The following is a 16,281-nucleotide window of genomic DNA, read 5'->3' as shown; positions in this document are numbered from 1 at the left end:
TAAACATTCCAGTTTAAGTCACTAATGACATTGCCGTTTAATTTTGAGTTCAGGTTTTGGACTTGCATTCGGTTGTCATGATCTTAAACTAATAGGACCTGACTACGATGTATCTTGTTAACTAGAACATAAAGTCTTAAAAGAGGAGGACAATCAATACAATTAGAGTGCTGCTGTGGAGTCGGGAGTGGAACTGAACAAGTCTCCACATGCCACGTTTGTGAGATCCCACATTGAAAAGGGAGGAAAATTTACTGGGCTATATATGTGAATTTCTCCTCTCCCTATGTAGATGTGTTTTCAGCATCTCCAAGGCGCGGGCTCCGCGGAGTGGGTCGGGCATGGTTGGTGCTATATGGATTTCTCCTCTCCATATGTAGACGCATTTTCAGCATCTGTAGGGGCGGGCTCCGCGAAATGGGTCGGGCACAGTTAATACTGTTGGAAAACAAAACCGGGGAGGGTAGATGACCCAGAACCGGACAATATCTACACACGGGAGCTGGGGCGTGACAACGTTGCATCGTATTTTTGCCTTTTCAAGAGATAAAAAGTGAAAAATCAAGAATCAAGATTGCTAATGCGCAAATCGGTTCCACTCGTACCTTGCTCAGTTACCATATCATTATTTATACAATTGTGGTACAACTGTACAACTAATCTCAGTAAACCATGTGTCTCAACATGGACATATTCATTGTACCACATCACAAATTAATGAAAGTTTGGAGAAGCTCAAAGGCCTAAGGGCATGCTTGTCAACTTATAATTTTTTTTCGTAGGATATTAGCTAATCACGCGGTGAGAGAAGGGTTGAGAGGGTGAGAGAATGAAAGACTAATGAGGTTATGAGTGAGGGAGAAGGTGAAAAGCGACTAAAACTAAAAACAGGGAAAAAATAAATTGTCTTTTGAGTGGTGATTTTCTCCCTCATTATTCAACATTGTCTCCTCTCATGTCTTTCCCTTACCCTCCCTGTCTCACTCATCCTACAAGTGAGCAGCCACCAAGGCTCACTTTTCAACATATTTTGTCTTCATTCATGAGATGGCTGCTCTGACATGCAGCAGACCATCCACGAAATGCCTTCTACGATGGACGCTAGCAAATTCCTAAGATAAAAGATAAAATGCTAAGACCTTGTTAAAGTATAAAAGATTTAATAATAGATAAAATGCTAAGACCTTGTTAAAGTATAAAAGATTTAATAATACCTACTCCAACAACTTAAGCTTTGAGTAATTGATAGCTTCTCATGGTATCAAAGATATTGCGTAACGGCAGGTCAATCATGGGTAAAGAGCCTCTGACAGTTAAGTTAAATAATAAAAGTCGAGGTGAGCTCGTACCATTATCAAAAACATGCCAGTGCAAATATGGGTCCATTCGTACCATAATAAAAGCGTTTGACAGCCTAAATAATAAATAAATAAAAGAAAAACAACCACTTATCTTCTCCTGTCGCGGGTTGCAACTTCTCTGGGTCGCATGGATCCTCGTATTTATGTGCGAAGGAAAGAAACAAATAGGATATCTCTCTCTCTCTCTCTCTCTCTCTCTCTAAAAAACAACCCTGGTTTTTTTTTTTTTTTTTTCTACTTCACCGTTCCTCCAACATGTCCTAAAAAAAAAACCCTCGTCTTTCCTTTTTCTCCTTTTTTTCGTCTTCTTCTCTTTCCACCACCTTCGTCTCCTTTTTCTCCATGCAAAGATTTCTTACTTCCTCTTTACATCCACGTCTCCTCCATTCTCTCATCCGTACAAAAACAAGATAAAAAGAAAAAAACACGGGGGTATTTTTGTCAGGCTTCTCCTGCAACTCTTCTTGCATGAACGTGAAATTCTCGTCGATATACCTTCTTCTCATCTCGCGAGCTACGGTAAGCCTTCTCGACCTCTCACCCCATCATTTTCTCCTCAATATGAATTCTGGACTTTAATCGCCACGTCAGATTTTCGCTTGAATGGAGTTTTCCGATCTAAAAATCTCCCCCTTTTCTCTCCTATGTCCATAATTTTCATCTTCTTTTGATCTAATCTCGTCGATTTTGCAATCTTATCTCGATTCACGTAATTTTTTAGCGCGAGTTGAATCGAGAACCGTTCGATGTGTACTGGAATTCAAGGTGATTGATTTTCGCATGGTTGATCACGCTTTTTTTTTAATTTTTTTTTATAACAGCTTCTTTTGTATAATGGTGGACCTGAGATTTCTCAACATTTATGTTTGTTTTCGCCATTACTTTCGTTTGGATCTCACCGAGAACCTTGAGTTCAAATTCCAGACTTTCTTGTTTATGGATTGCTTTTTTATTTCGTCGAAATTAGTGAAATTGCTGGTATTGTGTTCTTGTAAATGTTTGATCTCTACTTCGCAGGAGTGTCTTTGCGGATGCTGTTCTTCCAGCTTTATATTTGCATTTAATAACTGTTGCGCGCGCGGTATTTATAGTCCACTTTGAAGAACTACTTTTCTGTATACCATCAGCATTCATGGTTTTGGATTCGAAGTCTGAAACATCAATTGCCACATTGGTCTGTTTATGGCGATGGAGCCATTATTTCCATCTTTCCAAGCTATCAACAATTTGTTAATGAACCAGTTACCTCTGTTAGCGCTTTGATTAGGACAAGAATTGGGGCTCATTTTGGGTCAACTGGCACTATACGTAGAATTCATTGTCTGTTCTTATTTATTTGTTCCTTTTTTTTTTTGTAATGTCAAATGGGTAGGGAACTCCCCTTTTGATATTTCTTTATAGTCGTTGGATTTGGGAGGGTTTGGTGGCATTATGATTATTTCTACTAGTACACTGATTAGAGTTTCAAGAGTTACAGTTGTGCATCTAGTGAGTAAGAGAGTTAATTTTATGTTGTCCTCTGGTTATTTTCTAAACAGGATGGTATTGCTAGCCACACAGGTTGTTCCAAGACTACAGACTGATTTTACTTTCCTACCTCTGTGCTACTGATATGTCAGTGGAACTGCTCAATAGTGCTCTGCTAAAAGTTTGTCTCTGCTTGGTTCTCTCAACATATATTGCGATATTACTGTTAGTCTATTTGGTAACTGGAAATTCTTGACCAGTAATAATTTTCTTTCGAAGATGTCATGGATCTACAGATGTCTGTAGAACACAAATTTGGTGCTTCAAAGAGCAAATGCATTTTTTTCTCGATGATCCAGTTTACAGAGGTGCATTAGTGGTTTGTGCACATACTGTGGCGCACTTGTTACTACCTAGGTACAATTTTTCAATGTCTATAGTTTGTGTATCAATAGCATGATTTTGCTTGTATCATCCTTTTTATTAGCAAAAAACTGGTCACACTAAGGAAGAAGAGTACACAGGTCCCTGGTAGATGAGAACTGGTAATCGATCACATACTCTAGACTTCAAAGCAATTCGATCCTAGTTAGATTTGCATCTGTATGTATTCATGTCTGTATGTAAATCTGTGTGTGACTCAATTATATCTGTGCATGTGTTGTGGAATATAATTTTATCATATTTCCTTATTTAATATTAATGAATTTAATACATGTTGCGTGATCCTCATCACATGAACCTTCTTATGCTGATGAACCAGGAAATGTTGCAGCATTGTGCTATTGGGGATTACGGTATTGCACTGAAATTTTCTTTTTCGTGCCGCATGAAGCCCTTGGCCCTTCATTGAAATATACTGATAAGGTGCGGGTGTGTTAAAAGTGACACATGCTGGGATATCTATGATGACAAATCATTATGTAAAAGTTAAAAGGAGTGCACTTGTGAACTGCTTGAATTGCCCTCTTTGTTTGAATCGTCTCAGAGAAGCTACAACAATATGTGTCTGCCTCCATACATGTAAGGATATTAGCTCCCCAAGTTTCATTGTTTTTTCTTTCATGCTAGTTATGTTTTCTGACTTATTTAAAGCAGTAAGACAAACATCACTCTTGATTTCTACAATTCTGAGATCCTTATTACTTCCAATGTTTAAACTGGAAGAATTGATTTTCACTCTCATGAATAGCTTTGCGGACACATCATTTATCAACATAACCCACACTGGATATCTATGTACCTGTATTCACTGTCTGCTGCTGATTGTGCATCACATCTAATGGTCAGCTGGAAACCTTTAGACTTAAGTGTGTCCAAAGTATTGATCTTTGAATGGATTGTGTCTTCCAAGTAAAACACTATACTCAAAGGAATGACATCTTTCCACATTCTCCTCCAAAGATAATCTTTCGCCCTCTTCTCAACCACAGGTGAGAAAAAGAGAAAACAGAGAAGGCACCATCAGCCTCATCCGACCACACCAGGCTGTCTGGGTCATCAAGGGAAGGAAACGCCACTTTTATGGACTCACAAGCCTAATAAAACTATCAAACTACTTGTTCTCTTTTAGATTACGACGAAACGTCCACATCCAAACTACCCTCTCTCCCACTCGGCTATAACAATTTGACACTGTAGAATTACAATCTTAAGCAATCACTAAACTAAAATATTCCAAGAAAAAATGTCACAAAGGATAATCACCTAGCCATAAATCTACGCAAAACATAATTCCCTCTTGGATTTGCATATGTAAGATGCCTTCAGATGCAGATTATGTACCTCCAATCAATTCATACTTTGTATACACACACATAATGCTATTGTCAAGAGGACTAAATTTTAATCATTTGTAAAATTGATAATTTGGTAAAGTGATATTTCATGTGACTCCTTTAGGTGCTGTATGGGGTTATTATTCCACATTAAAACAATACTTTATCTTCACGTTGCAGTTTGCAAGGATTGTATATACCAAAAGCTTGAAGAAGATGAAACATATTGCTGTCCTATTTGTAATGTCTACTTAGGCTGCTTGCCTCAAGATAAACTAAGGTGATCTTTAAGCCCTTATAGTGTTCTTTCACATCGTATATGATTCTTTATCATATTCCTTGTATCCATTGGCCGTGGCTTGTGGCATTTCTCTGTGCATAAATCTATGTTCAAGTGTTTTCTACCATTCAACACTTGCAGAAATGAATCTTTTGCTTAAATTTATACAGTTTTTAGTTGCTACAGCATAGAAAACACAGCATAAAGAAAAATAGATATTTGACATTCCATTTGTTTGAACATATTTCCTAGAATAGGAAGAGCGTGCGGGATGCGCTATGAAAAGCGGGAGCAGAAAGCTAGTGGTTTGGAAAAGAGCAAATGTAGAAAGCGAAAACCTGTAAATAAAGTAAAGAGGAAACATATGGAAAACATCATTAAAAGTCTACTGGAAGCACGTAATGAGCCTCATTGAAGCGAACACAAAGTGGTTCAGGTTTATCCTTCCCTCCTAAACAACACCACATTGAAGGGGCTCATTTCGTGCCAGTGTTAATCATGGAGCTTACCAGTTCGCTGTGGCGAGCAACACCCGAGCATAATAGAATGAGTAGGTTTATAGTAGGTTAGGAAGGAATGGTTCATATAGGGAATGATTATAAGCAGTAAAGAAGACTTCATAACTTATTTGAATTACAATATTTATGGATTTATAGTTTCACATGTTTTATTCATGTGGATTTAAAATTAATTTTTTTGGAAAAGGATCCATATAAGTCTCATTTGAAACTTGAGATGAGCTTTTAAGATTTAAATATACTCTTTAAAAAAAAAAAAAAGCTCATTAGGTATTATCAAAAGGAGAAAACACTCTTTAGGAAAAATAATCACCGAACTAGTAAATGTTTTAATTAAGAGGAAGCACCTAGGAAGCGTATGAGAGGCGTGCTTCTCCTAAATTTGGGAAGCGAGAAGAACTTATCTTCCTAAGCGAGCTTATGAAGAACTTAGCTTCCCATACGCTTCTCCTAAAAGAGAAAATACTCTTTTAGGAAAAATAATCACCGAAATAGGAAGCATGTAGTTGTGCCACATGTCTCCCTATGGAATGTAACTTCGTTGTGCAGGTGCTAAATGATGGGTTTGGGTAGTTGTAAAATAAGCATGTAAATAGACCTACACCTCATGCCCCCATGCATTCAAAGCTGTGTGTGTGTTCCTTGTAATTTCAAGGCATTGGAGCCTTGGAGGTGGGAGTTTCCCTAGTGTAAACTGTAAAGGAAATAAGAGATTGTCCGTGGATGTAGGCAATGTTGGCCGAACCATGTTAAAAGTCCCTGTGTTGTGGGTTCTTTGTGTGTCTGTTTTGGTGTGGCTGACTATTGAGAAGACTAGGTTTTCATGGCGTACCTTGCGAAAGAAATTTCGTTGGAAAAAATTACCCATGACAGTAACTGTATTGAAGATGCCGGAGATGGTCGTGTTGAATTTCCATCAATGAACACCTTGTTTGGAAAAAGATGAGTTCGCTAGATGGTAATTGGAGGGACACTGTATCCAGATAATAGAGCCCTCTGTTTATCTCTAGCTCATCCAATCACCTTCCTTGCGTCTGAGTCCTGAAGAACACTAACACAAAAAGGAGTACAGTCTATAACCAAACATGACAGCATCACGGCTCAGTTAGTTAACGAGCAACAATAAGGTTTTGTGTAAATGATTTGGCACAAAGAATATCATTCAGAGATAAGGTGTAATAAACTCACTATACCCAAGTGACAGATTTATGAGAAATGTACTGTTTGGCAAATAAACGTAGGAGTCTCCATACTCAAATACCTCAAGAATCTTAGAAAATAAACTGGAGCAACCGGTCATGTGATTTGTGGCTCCACTGTCCAATGGACGGCTTCTTTAAGGGAAGAGCATGCATCTGTAGAAATGCAAAAGTCCTACCAGACTGGTAGACTGATCTGAGATACATAAGGATTTGTGGCTGTAACCTATGGAAGGAGTCACTGAAACTCACTATGACATACCAGAGATCACCAAGAGGTTGAGGAGAACAAATATCTTTAGCAGTAGCACTTGTAACTAAGCTCATATGTAGTTTATTTGAAGTTTTTCTGCCATGAGTATCATAATAAGTTTTAAAAGTATAGTTCTTTTCTTCTCAATTAATACATACCCTTCCTTTGAGGTTATGCAATTACCTTAGACTGCCAATCTTCGGATTATTATTTTTGTTATGAATATGATCAGTATAAAAACTCAGTCGGACAAGAACCCATCCAAGGTAAGAGCAACTTGACTCGAGTGAGTCAATAATTGGTATAATAATTTTTATTGACTCGCAGGGTCAAAGGAGCATTTGATTGAATCAGTAGGTCCAAAACTGAGTTGACATGGGGTGGTGGTGTTGTTGTTCTAAATAGTGGGTCTGATCACTCTCCATAGATCACAAACAAAGATTTCATTCAAATTCCAAGCATATAATTTCTTAGTTTATTTAAAAACACTCTTGTTGGCATTTGCTAAACTTTGTCTGGGTGTGCCAAATTTTGTATATGTTGTATTATGTTTTCTTTGTAGATGAGAGAGTCTGGTAGTTTGCCTTATTCTTTTGTACATTTATTATTCTCTCATATCCTGTATTAGGATTCGTCGTTTATGTACTTTTCTCCTTCTATTTGTCACTCACACTTATGTATTGGGGAATTTCATCCCTACGTTGATGTTAATGAGAGCTATTCTAACCTTTAAGTAGGAGAGAGAGAGAGAGAGAGAGAGAGAGAGAGAGAGAGAGAGAGAGAGAGAGAGAGAGAGAGAGCTACTCCATTTCTCGTTATTGCTTCTACCTCAAGTTTTAATGATAATTAAAAATAAACTTACTTTTAGTCCTATATTGCTTTTGTTGCATTTTATTTATAGGGCCATATTTATATGTTCATGCTATTCAAGTCCCACTATCTTGATGTTCTGTCCTTGATGATGCATCTATGGATCTAGGGTCTTACTTATCTTCCAGTGGGAGCTGGTCCTACTAATCTTCCCATGCCTCCCAAATTTCTTTTTCCTTTACCTTTCATGAAATTATTCCCTCCCAATTTTTATTTTCCTTTACCTTTCATGAAATTTATTCGTTAGTCTTGAACCTCAAAAAATCCGATTCGTGCTGATTCTTCCCCCAACTAACGAAGAGAGACAAAAAAAACTATGAACAAATATGTCTGTATCCCACTTTCACATTATTCTCCCCACCAATGCCATTTCATTTGATTTTTTCATTTTACCTGCTTCACTATTAGTACACTTTTAGTCAAATCTTAGAACAGAATATGAGATCATATGTGTTTGGAAACAGGAAACTCCTATGCGGTTACAGTTGCGTAAAAGTCTTCCTAGAAGTGGATGGAAAGAAAGGAAAAATCTAAAATCCTTATACATGGTTATAATGTAATGCCACATCACTTTTTGTTATGGGTTTAGGCATAGTCAAATATGAAAGGCAGCCATCAATAAAAAAAAGAAATAGAGAATGTATGTATTGTTTATTTAGCTCTCAGTTAAGTGTTCTCTAATCAGTCACATGACTGTCATGACTGTTTATGTTTATGTTAACTTAAAGTTTGAAAAATCAATACATACTGATTAAAGGTTAACCATCAAGCCTTTCTTCAATTAATGTTGCAAATGGTCATGGGTTCATCTGTCTACCCAAGACTATAATCATGCCGAGTTCTTAAATTCATTTTACTTAAAAAAAGTTCCTCCTCCTGTTCCTCTAGGACAATGAATTCATCCAAACTTCATTTCTCATACAAGAATAAAGGTCGCTTCTGTTTATCTTCCCTTGACTATGTACCATGATCAATCATTTGATTGTCCCTTGATATTTTGTTACGTTTCTTATGTGTTATCTGAGGTCTTTAGATATGTTAGTGGGTGATGCATGACTTTTCTTCACAGGCCTGATAATAATTTGCAAGAACTTAGAATGAAAATATTTCCATCAAAGAAGTCGAAAGAAGTAGAAAATCCATCCACTCTAACAATTCCAACCAAAAGAAAGGAGAAATCACTGTCATCACTTGTTACTAGTACAAATCCTGTATCAACAAAGCCTGGCAAGGGTAGAGCAAAAGCCACACCCAAGAGAGGAGGCTTGTTAAGAGGAATTGTTGGTAGAGCTCAGGCCAATAGAGACTTAGCAGAAGGAAAAAATCATCTGAATCGGAGTTATTCAATTGACTGCACAAATATGTCGTCTGTGGGTTCTAAGAAACAGGTATTGTCTATCTACTGTTTCCATTTTTATTATCGAATAAAATTCAATGCATCATCTGAGCAAACATTAGGGCCCTGTTCGTTTAAGATTGTGACAACCGATTGTGGGTCTCAAGCCAATTAATGATCTCAAAATTACGTTTAAAATTGAGTCCAATAATCTGTTTAGCACTCACAACCGGTTGTTATAATCTCAAACAAACAGGGCCTAGGCAATTCCACTAAGTAAATTTGATTTTACCTAAATTGCGCAGAGGGTTTCAGGTGATGGCAAAATATCTCAGGTTTCTGGCACTGCATTCGGATCTTCAGCTCAGATAAACACTTGTTTGCCAAAAACAGGCAAAGACCCCAGTTGGGACCTGCTGACTTTTCTTGCAGAAACTGCAAATAAGACAGATGATTCAAATTCGGCATTGTTGGGCCTTCCTGTATTCAAAGGGGAAAACAATGATAAAATGGACATGAAGAAAGTAAAAAATTTGAAGAGAAGAGCTAGAAAACCTATCTCCTCTGATGAAAGGAAAGAGACAGGTAAAATTCGCCGCAGTAATACAATAGGAGAAAGACTGGAGCCTGATTCAACGGGTGCTGTCAAGGTCCTTGGCTCAGAAAAATGGCCTGTTGCAAAGACATCCGAAAGCGGTTCTTCTGATCAATCTCAGGAAAAATCACATCCTGTTTGGTTTGCCCTTCTTGCCAGTAAAGATCAGTGAGGGCCAAATCCTATAGCTTTAAACAATTTTTGGATATTTTCCACGTTGTAGCGCCTACTATAAACTGCATTTATTCTTTTTTTCTTCCTCACAGGAATGGACAAACCTACCCACAAATACCAAAGTGTTATATCAGGACCAAGTAAGTTGAATCATGCATATTTGTGTTTAAATATATGATTCGCAAGTTCACAGTGCATGTCAATTTGGGTTTGATAGTGAAAAGTTGATGATAAATACGAAGACATAGCACTCCTTTAACTAGATTTTTGTTTTATGATAAGAGACTAATTTTTATGACTGGTGCGTTCTCGCTTTGGTAGTTATAGACTTAGATTAACTTTGCATTTAGTTTTCTTTTTAGCATAAAAATACAAGTTGTGTATATAAATACCATATTTTTGCCACTTTATAGTTTGTGCTCCATTGTATGATTTCATCTAGGAGATCACTTCATACTTTTCTTAGTTTTTCAAGAAATCCAACCAGTGTTACAGTTTAGTAGTTACTAAGGCCCTCTACGTTTTGGATTTCGAGTACAAAACTGATTACTGGACTCAAAATTGCATTTAATTTCGTGTCCAATAATCAGTTTTGGACTCAAAACCAATTCTCAAAGTCTAAAATGAACAGGGCCTAAAAAATTAGCAACTACATATGTTTTACCCGACACTTTGAATTTAGTGCTGTCACTCATGTCAGTTTGTGTCTACCCGCCTTCTGATACTTGCAAACGTAATGCTAGAAGTGTCAACTTAATGTGGGCGTGTTGACATGTTTTTGTACCAAGTCAAGGGTGAAATATTTGCTACCAGTCCTATTAATTAAATTCTGTTCTAACACCTCTTTTATTATTAGCTCTTCTTAATTAATATTTGTTGTAACCCCACTCCACCCCACCCCAAACATTAAACTCTAAACAAATCTTCTAATATTTTAGTCATTGCATGTCTGTTGGTCTCTCTTTCCATTTGCATGTTGAAGATGAAGAGAAATAGAGAAGTTGTGCTATCATGGAGTGTCAGAGAGAAGAAGAGAGAAGCCCGTAATTATAGCTTAGATTGATGAATGTACTTTTATCTGATTATCTAATGTTTATTTTAGACTTATAGTTGCTTAATCTTGATACGTCTTAGATTTTTAAATAAATATTAAAGTTATTTTTGTTTTGCAAATTGTGATTAATAAATTAGTAATTTTATATGTATGTGTACGTATGAGGGTGTCCCCATTTCTGGTTTTTTAGGCATTGGCATGTCAGACACCCCATATTCGTGTTGACACTTGACATGTGGATCCATGTTCACATATCATAGGTAACTAGTGTAAATTGGTCATCATCAGTTGAGTTTCATCAACTAAAAGTAACCCACTATGGATGTATCATGGGATAAATTTTAGTAAGACTTCCTCCATTCATTACTCTAGGTAGTCCTTTTGTATTGCATCACTGCAATAGTAATCCTATAGCTTCTTAGAGATTATCATTCCTAATGAAAGTCAATGATAGAACTATATCCCTTTTGCTTATTTGAAGAAGGGATGCATTTCGAGCCTATCACACTTTGAGGCATGGATGGCATAGCACCACTCCCCTTATGGAAATCTTTCCACAGCTCAAAAATGATAGATGAAAGATGATATGCTAGCAGAAGATCAGATCATTGAGCTTCCAAGCAAGGTAGCGCAGTAGTTGCTTGTTAGCTGTTTCGATTTTGAAAGTGGTAACTGGAGCTAGCGAGTTGTTCCTGTTGTTCAGAACTGGAAAGCAAGTAAACTAGTTGCTTCACTTCGCTTAGCCTATGTAGTGGGTTTAGTATGCCCTAAAAAGGCTCCGAAGCAAACAAAAAGGTGCGTGCCACACTCACAAGGGACTGCCAGTGATATACTGGAAGAAGGTGGGTCCAGTACACCCATTTTATTCTGGACCTTATGTTGCCAACTGCACCATGCAGTTGTGATTGCATGTGATCTTCTTTGTTGGTAATGTACTAGCATCCACTCTTTCATGATATGAAAGTATTTTTATCATTCTACACTTTTTTGGTGGTAGTTTATGTTTGTCTCGTAGTAATCTAGTCACTCTAAACTCTGAAGCATTTGTAGAGTTTGTCGCAAATTTTCATTTGTTTTCTTGATTTCTTGATCATAAAAGACTTAAAAAAAATACTGCATTTTGACAAGGTTTCACCTTGGGTTAGAGTTGGAAATTTTGTGAATTATTAGCACAGACAAATACCATAATTTTTCTCAGAGGAAAATCCCTTAGATATAATTTATGCACTTTTATTTTCTTTAGGAAGAAGAGAGGAAGAGTCGAGGATTTGGTAGAGGTTCTAAGTATTTCTTTTCTAATTCTAGCTAGGTATTTATAAGTAGAGAGACTCTTATATATGGGTGATTTTGTGATCATTTTCTGCATAGTTGATTTTGAAAGAAGGCTTGGGCCTTGAGTTGGGTTTCCACTCAGGTTTGTATGATGTCTAAGGAGATTAAGTGGAAGTTCTCCAGAAAGGGTTTTGCATTGTAATGCCAACACTTGCTTTAGCTATTGCTATGAGTAGATACTTGCAGAATAAGGTTCGACTAGGATGCAAGGAGAGTAAATTGGTGCATCTTTTTCTAAAGACAGTTGAAACATCTTATTTTCAGCAAATCGGCACATGGTTCAAAGGGGCCACTATTTGGTTGAATAATGCACTTACGAGAAGTTTTCTTGTCAAATATGCAGGAGTTTTATTGCTTTTCCATGGTGATTATTTTAAATGACTTCTATAATGAAATTTCCACAAGATTGATAGACAAATTCAAGTTGAGTGGCTACAGCTGAAGAACAAGTGGTCTACTGATTCTATATTAGAATGGCTAAGGACCCAAGTAATGTCAATATCGGAATCCCATTTTGCTATATGGTCTTTCGTATTAAGCCTGTCCTGAATAGCTTTCCAGGCTCGGAAGGATTGTGGTATTAATTTATTAACCTTATAACTTGTAACAAGGTACATGTGGTATTAATTTAACAAACTCAGAAATCCTAAGTTTATGTAGCTACGGTTCTAAAACAATATGAGATAATCAAGTAGCAGCGCATCCATCAATTTAAGCTATAATTACGGACTCATCTCCTCTTTGACATCCCATGATAGCATGAATTCTCTAGTTCTCTCCAATCATCAATATGCAGTGGGAAAGAGAGACCGATAGTCTATAAACATGCAATCAGTAGAATATTAGAATAGTTTGCTTGGGTTTTTAGGTTTTAGAGGGGGGATGATAACAACAAATACAAAAGAAGAGTTCACACAAGATTTAATTAATAGGAATAGAAGCAAATATTTCACGCTTGTCACGGAACACAGTACAAAAACGTGTCAACACGCCCACATTAAGTCGGCACTTCTAGCAGTACATTTACACATGTCGAAAGGTGTACAGTATACACACATGGGTTTAAAGTGGAATTGGGAAATGGAAATTTAAATTTAAAACTTTGTGCACGCATGTCATAATGGGGAAAAGTAGAGAAAATCAAATGATGAGATGCAGAGGGAGAAAAGTAGCAATCTCCAGTTCAAGTAATGAGGATAACTAGAAATTGGAGATGTTATCTTTGTTTGTAGATACTACGTCTTTGTAAGGGTTTGAAGAGAAGTGTATAATTCTCATCTTCGTGTTATAGTTTTATTGTTACTATATTGTATTTGGGCCCTAATTCTAGTGAATGCTTACAGTTTTTTGACTTCTATACATTCACCGTTGTGGTCACTGGAAATAATTCTCTTTTGGAGTTGTAAATCCATGGAAGAACCATCACCATTAGTCACTTTTGTACTCTTATTCTTTCACATCTTTTGACTTGTTATAAAAGCATCTCTCCATATAAACAATGGTTAAAGGCATTAAGCTACATTGATAGTAACTTTCTGCTCTCTGTTGATATGTTCTCAGGGATGGAACTGTAACAGTTTCCTACATCAAAAGATACCTTGTGCAGAAGCTCAACTTAAAAGATGAGTCCGAGGTAATGGTTTTTAAATTTTAGTCCTCTAGTTGTTTAAAGCACCTCCTTTCATGGTAAACCTGCCGTCTCACTAGAGGCTTTTTTGCCATACCTATCAGAATCACAACTTGGAACTGGCTTTCCTCTGATGACATCACAATTCCAAACTGACCTTTCCTCTAATAGCTAACAAGCTTGAATTTAAATTAATGTCATCGAATTGGGCCCGCTTCCTGGAATCATGAAAATTTCAAACCATTGAGGAAACCGTGAGCCCAGATCCTCCACCTTACAATTCTCTCTCTCTCTCTCTCTCTCTCTCTCTCTCTCTCTCTCTCTCTCTCTCTCTCTCTCTCTCTCACACACACACACACACACACACACACACACACACACACACGCGCGCGCGCGCGCGCGCATATGTATGTGTATAGGAGTATCTAGCCAATTTTGCAAAAATAATGTTGCAGCCCCTACTTTAGCATCCCCTCTTTTTCAGGAGAGAAATACCAACTTATATGAATTAAATGAATAAGACAAAGTCAGGTATGGGTGGCTCTTCTCTTTTGAAAAAGAAGGGCTGCAAAATGTGTTCGTGTGAAATTGTCTAGACACTCCCTATTTATGTATATAATGTACGAGAAATGATCTAATGTGCCACTTATGAACATTCATTTATACACTATTTGACACCTTTTTATCACAATGGCACATTGAATATGACACAGACCCACAGCCTACAACTAGGGAGTGTAGGCCCCATTCTAGTAGGTCCATGCCTCGAGTAGGTGGCATCCCCTTCATCATCACCATCTTTGACAGTGATGATAATGTATAAGAAGTGCTAGCAGGACGCCCATAGAGACACCAGAGCTGGGAGGCCACTCCTTGAGCGTCATATGTAAGGCCAGCTCTAACCAAACACGCGACACTCATAGACTGGCTGTCTCAGCCCTAACAACTCTCCATCGTGTCTTTCCATTTTCCATAATTTATATCATATGCAACAAATCTTTGGTTCCTGTGCTATACTCAGTATTGTTATTTATTATCATTATTAGTAAATTATAATTATAATGAAATGTGTCTTTCAGGTTGAAGTCATGTGCTGTGGTCAAACATTGGTTTCAAGCGCAACATTGAACAGCCTCTTTGATATTTGGGTTCTGCATGCCGCCAAACCAGATTGGGTGAGTCCTTGGCACATGCAGAAATGTCAAATAAACTCCAGCACACACAACTTCGTAATGGTCTTGACATATAGGAGGGGGAAATAAGGTTCCTTCTCTTGGAAAGTCTCAATGCAGAAAATAAAAGTAGGGGAAAAAGCATATTTAAGAAATGTAGGAAAACAAAAGAACATATTTAATTGTGCATGTAATGTTCTTATAAGTTTGCTAATCTACCATTTAATTGTTCTTTCAAAATACTCCCCTTTGAAGATAGAAAAATGATATACACTCTTGATTTGATTATGGTACTCCCACTTTATTGAACACTTTTTTCATTGGATGTTGATAGTTGGTATTTTTTTTATATCTTATAACCACTAATTAGAGAAGTGTAGAGTTAAGAGAGTGGTGCCATTATTTAAAAAAGGGAGCATGAACCTATTAAACCAGTCCTCAACAAGAAAATATCAGTGATTTTTCCTTGGGCCAGCTAATAATCTATAGTGATGCATTGGGATCATGGTTGTTAAAATCCCAGGCTTTGTGTTTGTCATACATTCCTTAATCATCTCAATCATTTTTTTAAAAATCCCATCATTTTTTTTTTCGAAAAGGCTTGAGTCCTCCATTTTAACATAGGCTCAAAATTAAATACTGCCAGATATAGAGCTAGTCAGCAATGTACATTAACAGCTGAGTTTGTATGTTCAATCTAATTGGATTTTGGTAAGAACTTGTGTGAATTTGCAATCTAAATTTTTTTTCATGATGTTTGTACACTCAAATTGCAAACTCAATCCAATTAGTTTGCATGGCCAAACTAGCTAGGTAAGTGTTATGGCTGTTATATGTGGAGCTGTTTAGAAGAAACCACCCACTTGTTAGAGTCATTTTCACTCATCTCTTTGGCATTTTTTAAGCAGTCCAATTTACAGAAGATGGCCTCTGAGCAGGAACCAGAAATTTCAAATTTTCCAGCTGGGAAGCTCAATTTCTTGGCCATCCAGAATCACCGCCGACCTCCATTTTCTCTGGTAAGTCAGTCCAGCATTAACACCCATCACTTCTTTTCAGCTCATCCTTTTCTTCCTCGATCCCATCGACCAAAATCTTTGGCCTATGTTCTGGGGCAAAAGCCTCAGACCCTTCTCTGCTTAAACTGTTCTATTACCATCCGCACGAAAACATCAATGGAATCCCTACCATTGAATTTGACTAGTACCTAATCAAGGAAAGCTCAAAGATTTTCAGTTTGCATTGGTTCAGAAATTTGTAGGAAG

General features: G+C 37.2%; 2 protein-coding genes across 6 annotated transcripts in view; one reads left to right on the top strand and one right to left on the bottom strand.

Annotated features, from left to right (window-relative positions):
- LOC143876829 (acyl-CoA-binding domain-containing protein 1-like) overlaps window positions 1-16,281 on the bottom strand; it is a 32,858-nt gene that overhangs the window by 11,533 nt on the left and 5,044 nt on the right. The window lies entirely within an intron of this gene.
- On the top strand, window positions 1,555-15,341 carry LOC143877900 (E3 ubiquitin protein ligase DRIP2-like). 5 transcript variants are annotated; one of them, XM_077380209.1, is made up of 9 exons: window positions 1,555-1,880; window positions 2,083-2,126; window positions 3,592-3,851; window positions 4,787-4,886; window positions 8,796-9,114; window positions 9,368-9,825; window positions 9,924-9,971; window positions 13,778-13,850; window positions 14,924-15,341. In XM_077380209.1, exons 3-9 carry the CDS (start codon window positions 3,734-3,736, stop codon window positions 15,104-15,106), a joined length of 1,299 nt encoding a protein of 432 aa, XP_077236324.1. In that variant the 5' UTR covers window positions 1,555-1,880; window positions 2,083-2,126; window positions 3,592-3,733; the 3' UTR covers window positions 15,107-15,341. The 5 variants fall into 5 exon arrangements, with proteins under 5 accessions (XP_077236324.1, XP_077236325.1, XP_077236323.1 ...); XM_077380210.1 differs by lacking the exon at window positions 2,083-2,126; XM_077380208.1 differs by lacking the exon at window positions 1,555-1,880 and having other exon boundaries at window positions 1,914-2,126.

Source organism: Tasmannia lanceolata, unplaced genomic scaffold (genome assembly GCF_043159265.1).
Source record: "Tasmannia lanceolata isolate RefF3 unplaced genomic scaffold, GAP_Taslan_0.1 ptg000005l, whole genome shotgun sequence".
NCBI classification, from domain to species: domain Eukaryota; kingdom Viridiplantae; phylum Streptophyta; class Magnoliopsida; order Canellales; family Winteraceae; genus Tasmannia; species Tasmannia lanceolata.
The sequence above is the reverse complement of the archived record's forward strand: the minus strand, read 5'-3'. Positions and strand labels throughout refer to the sequence as shown.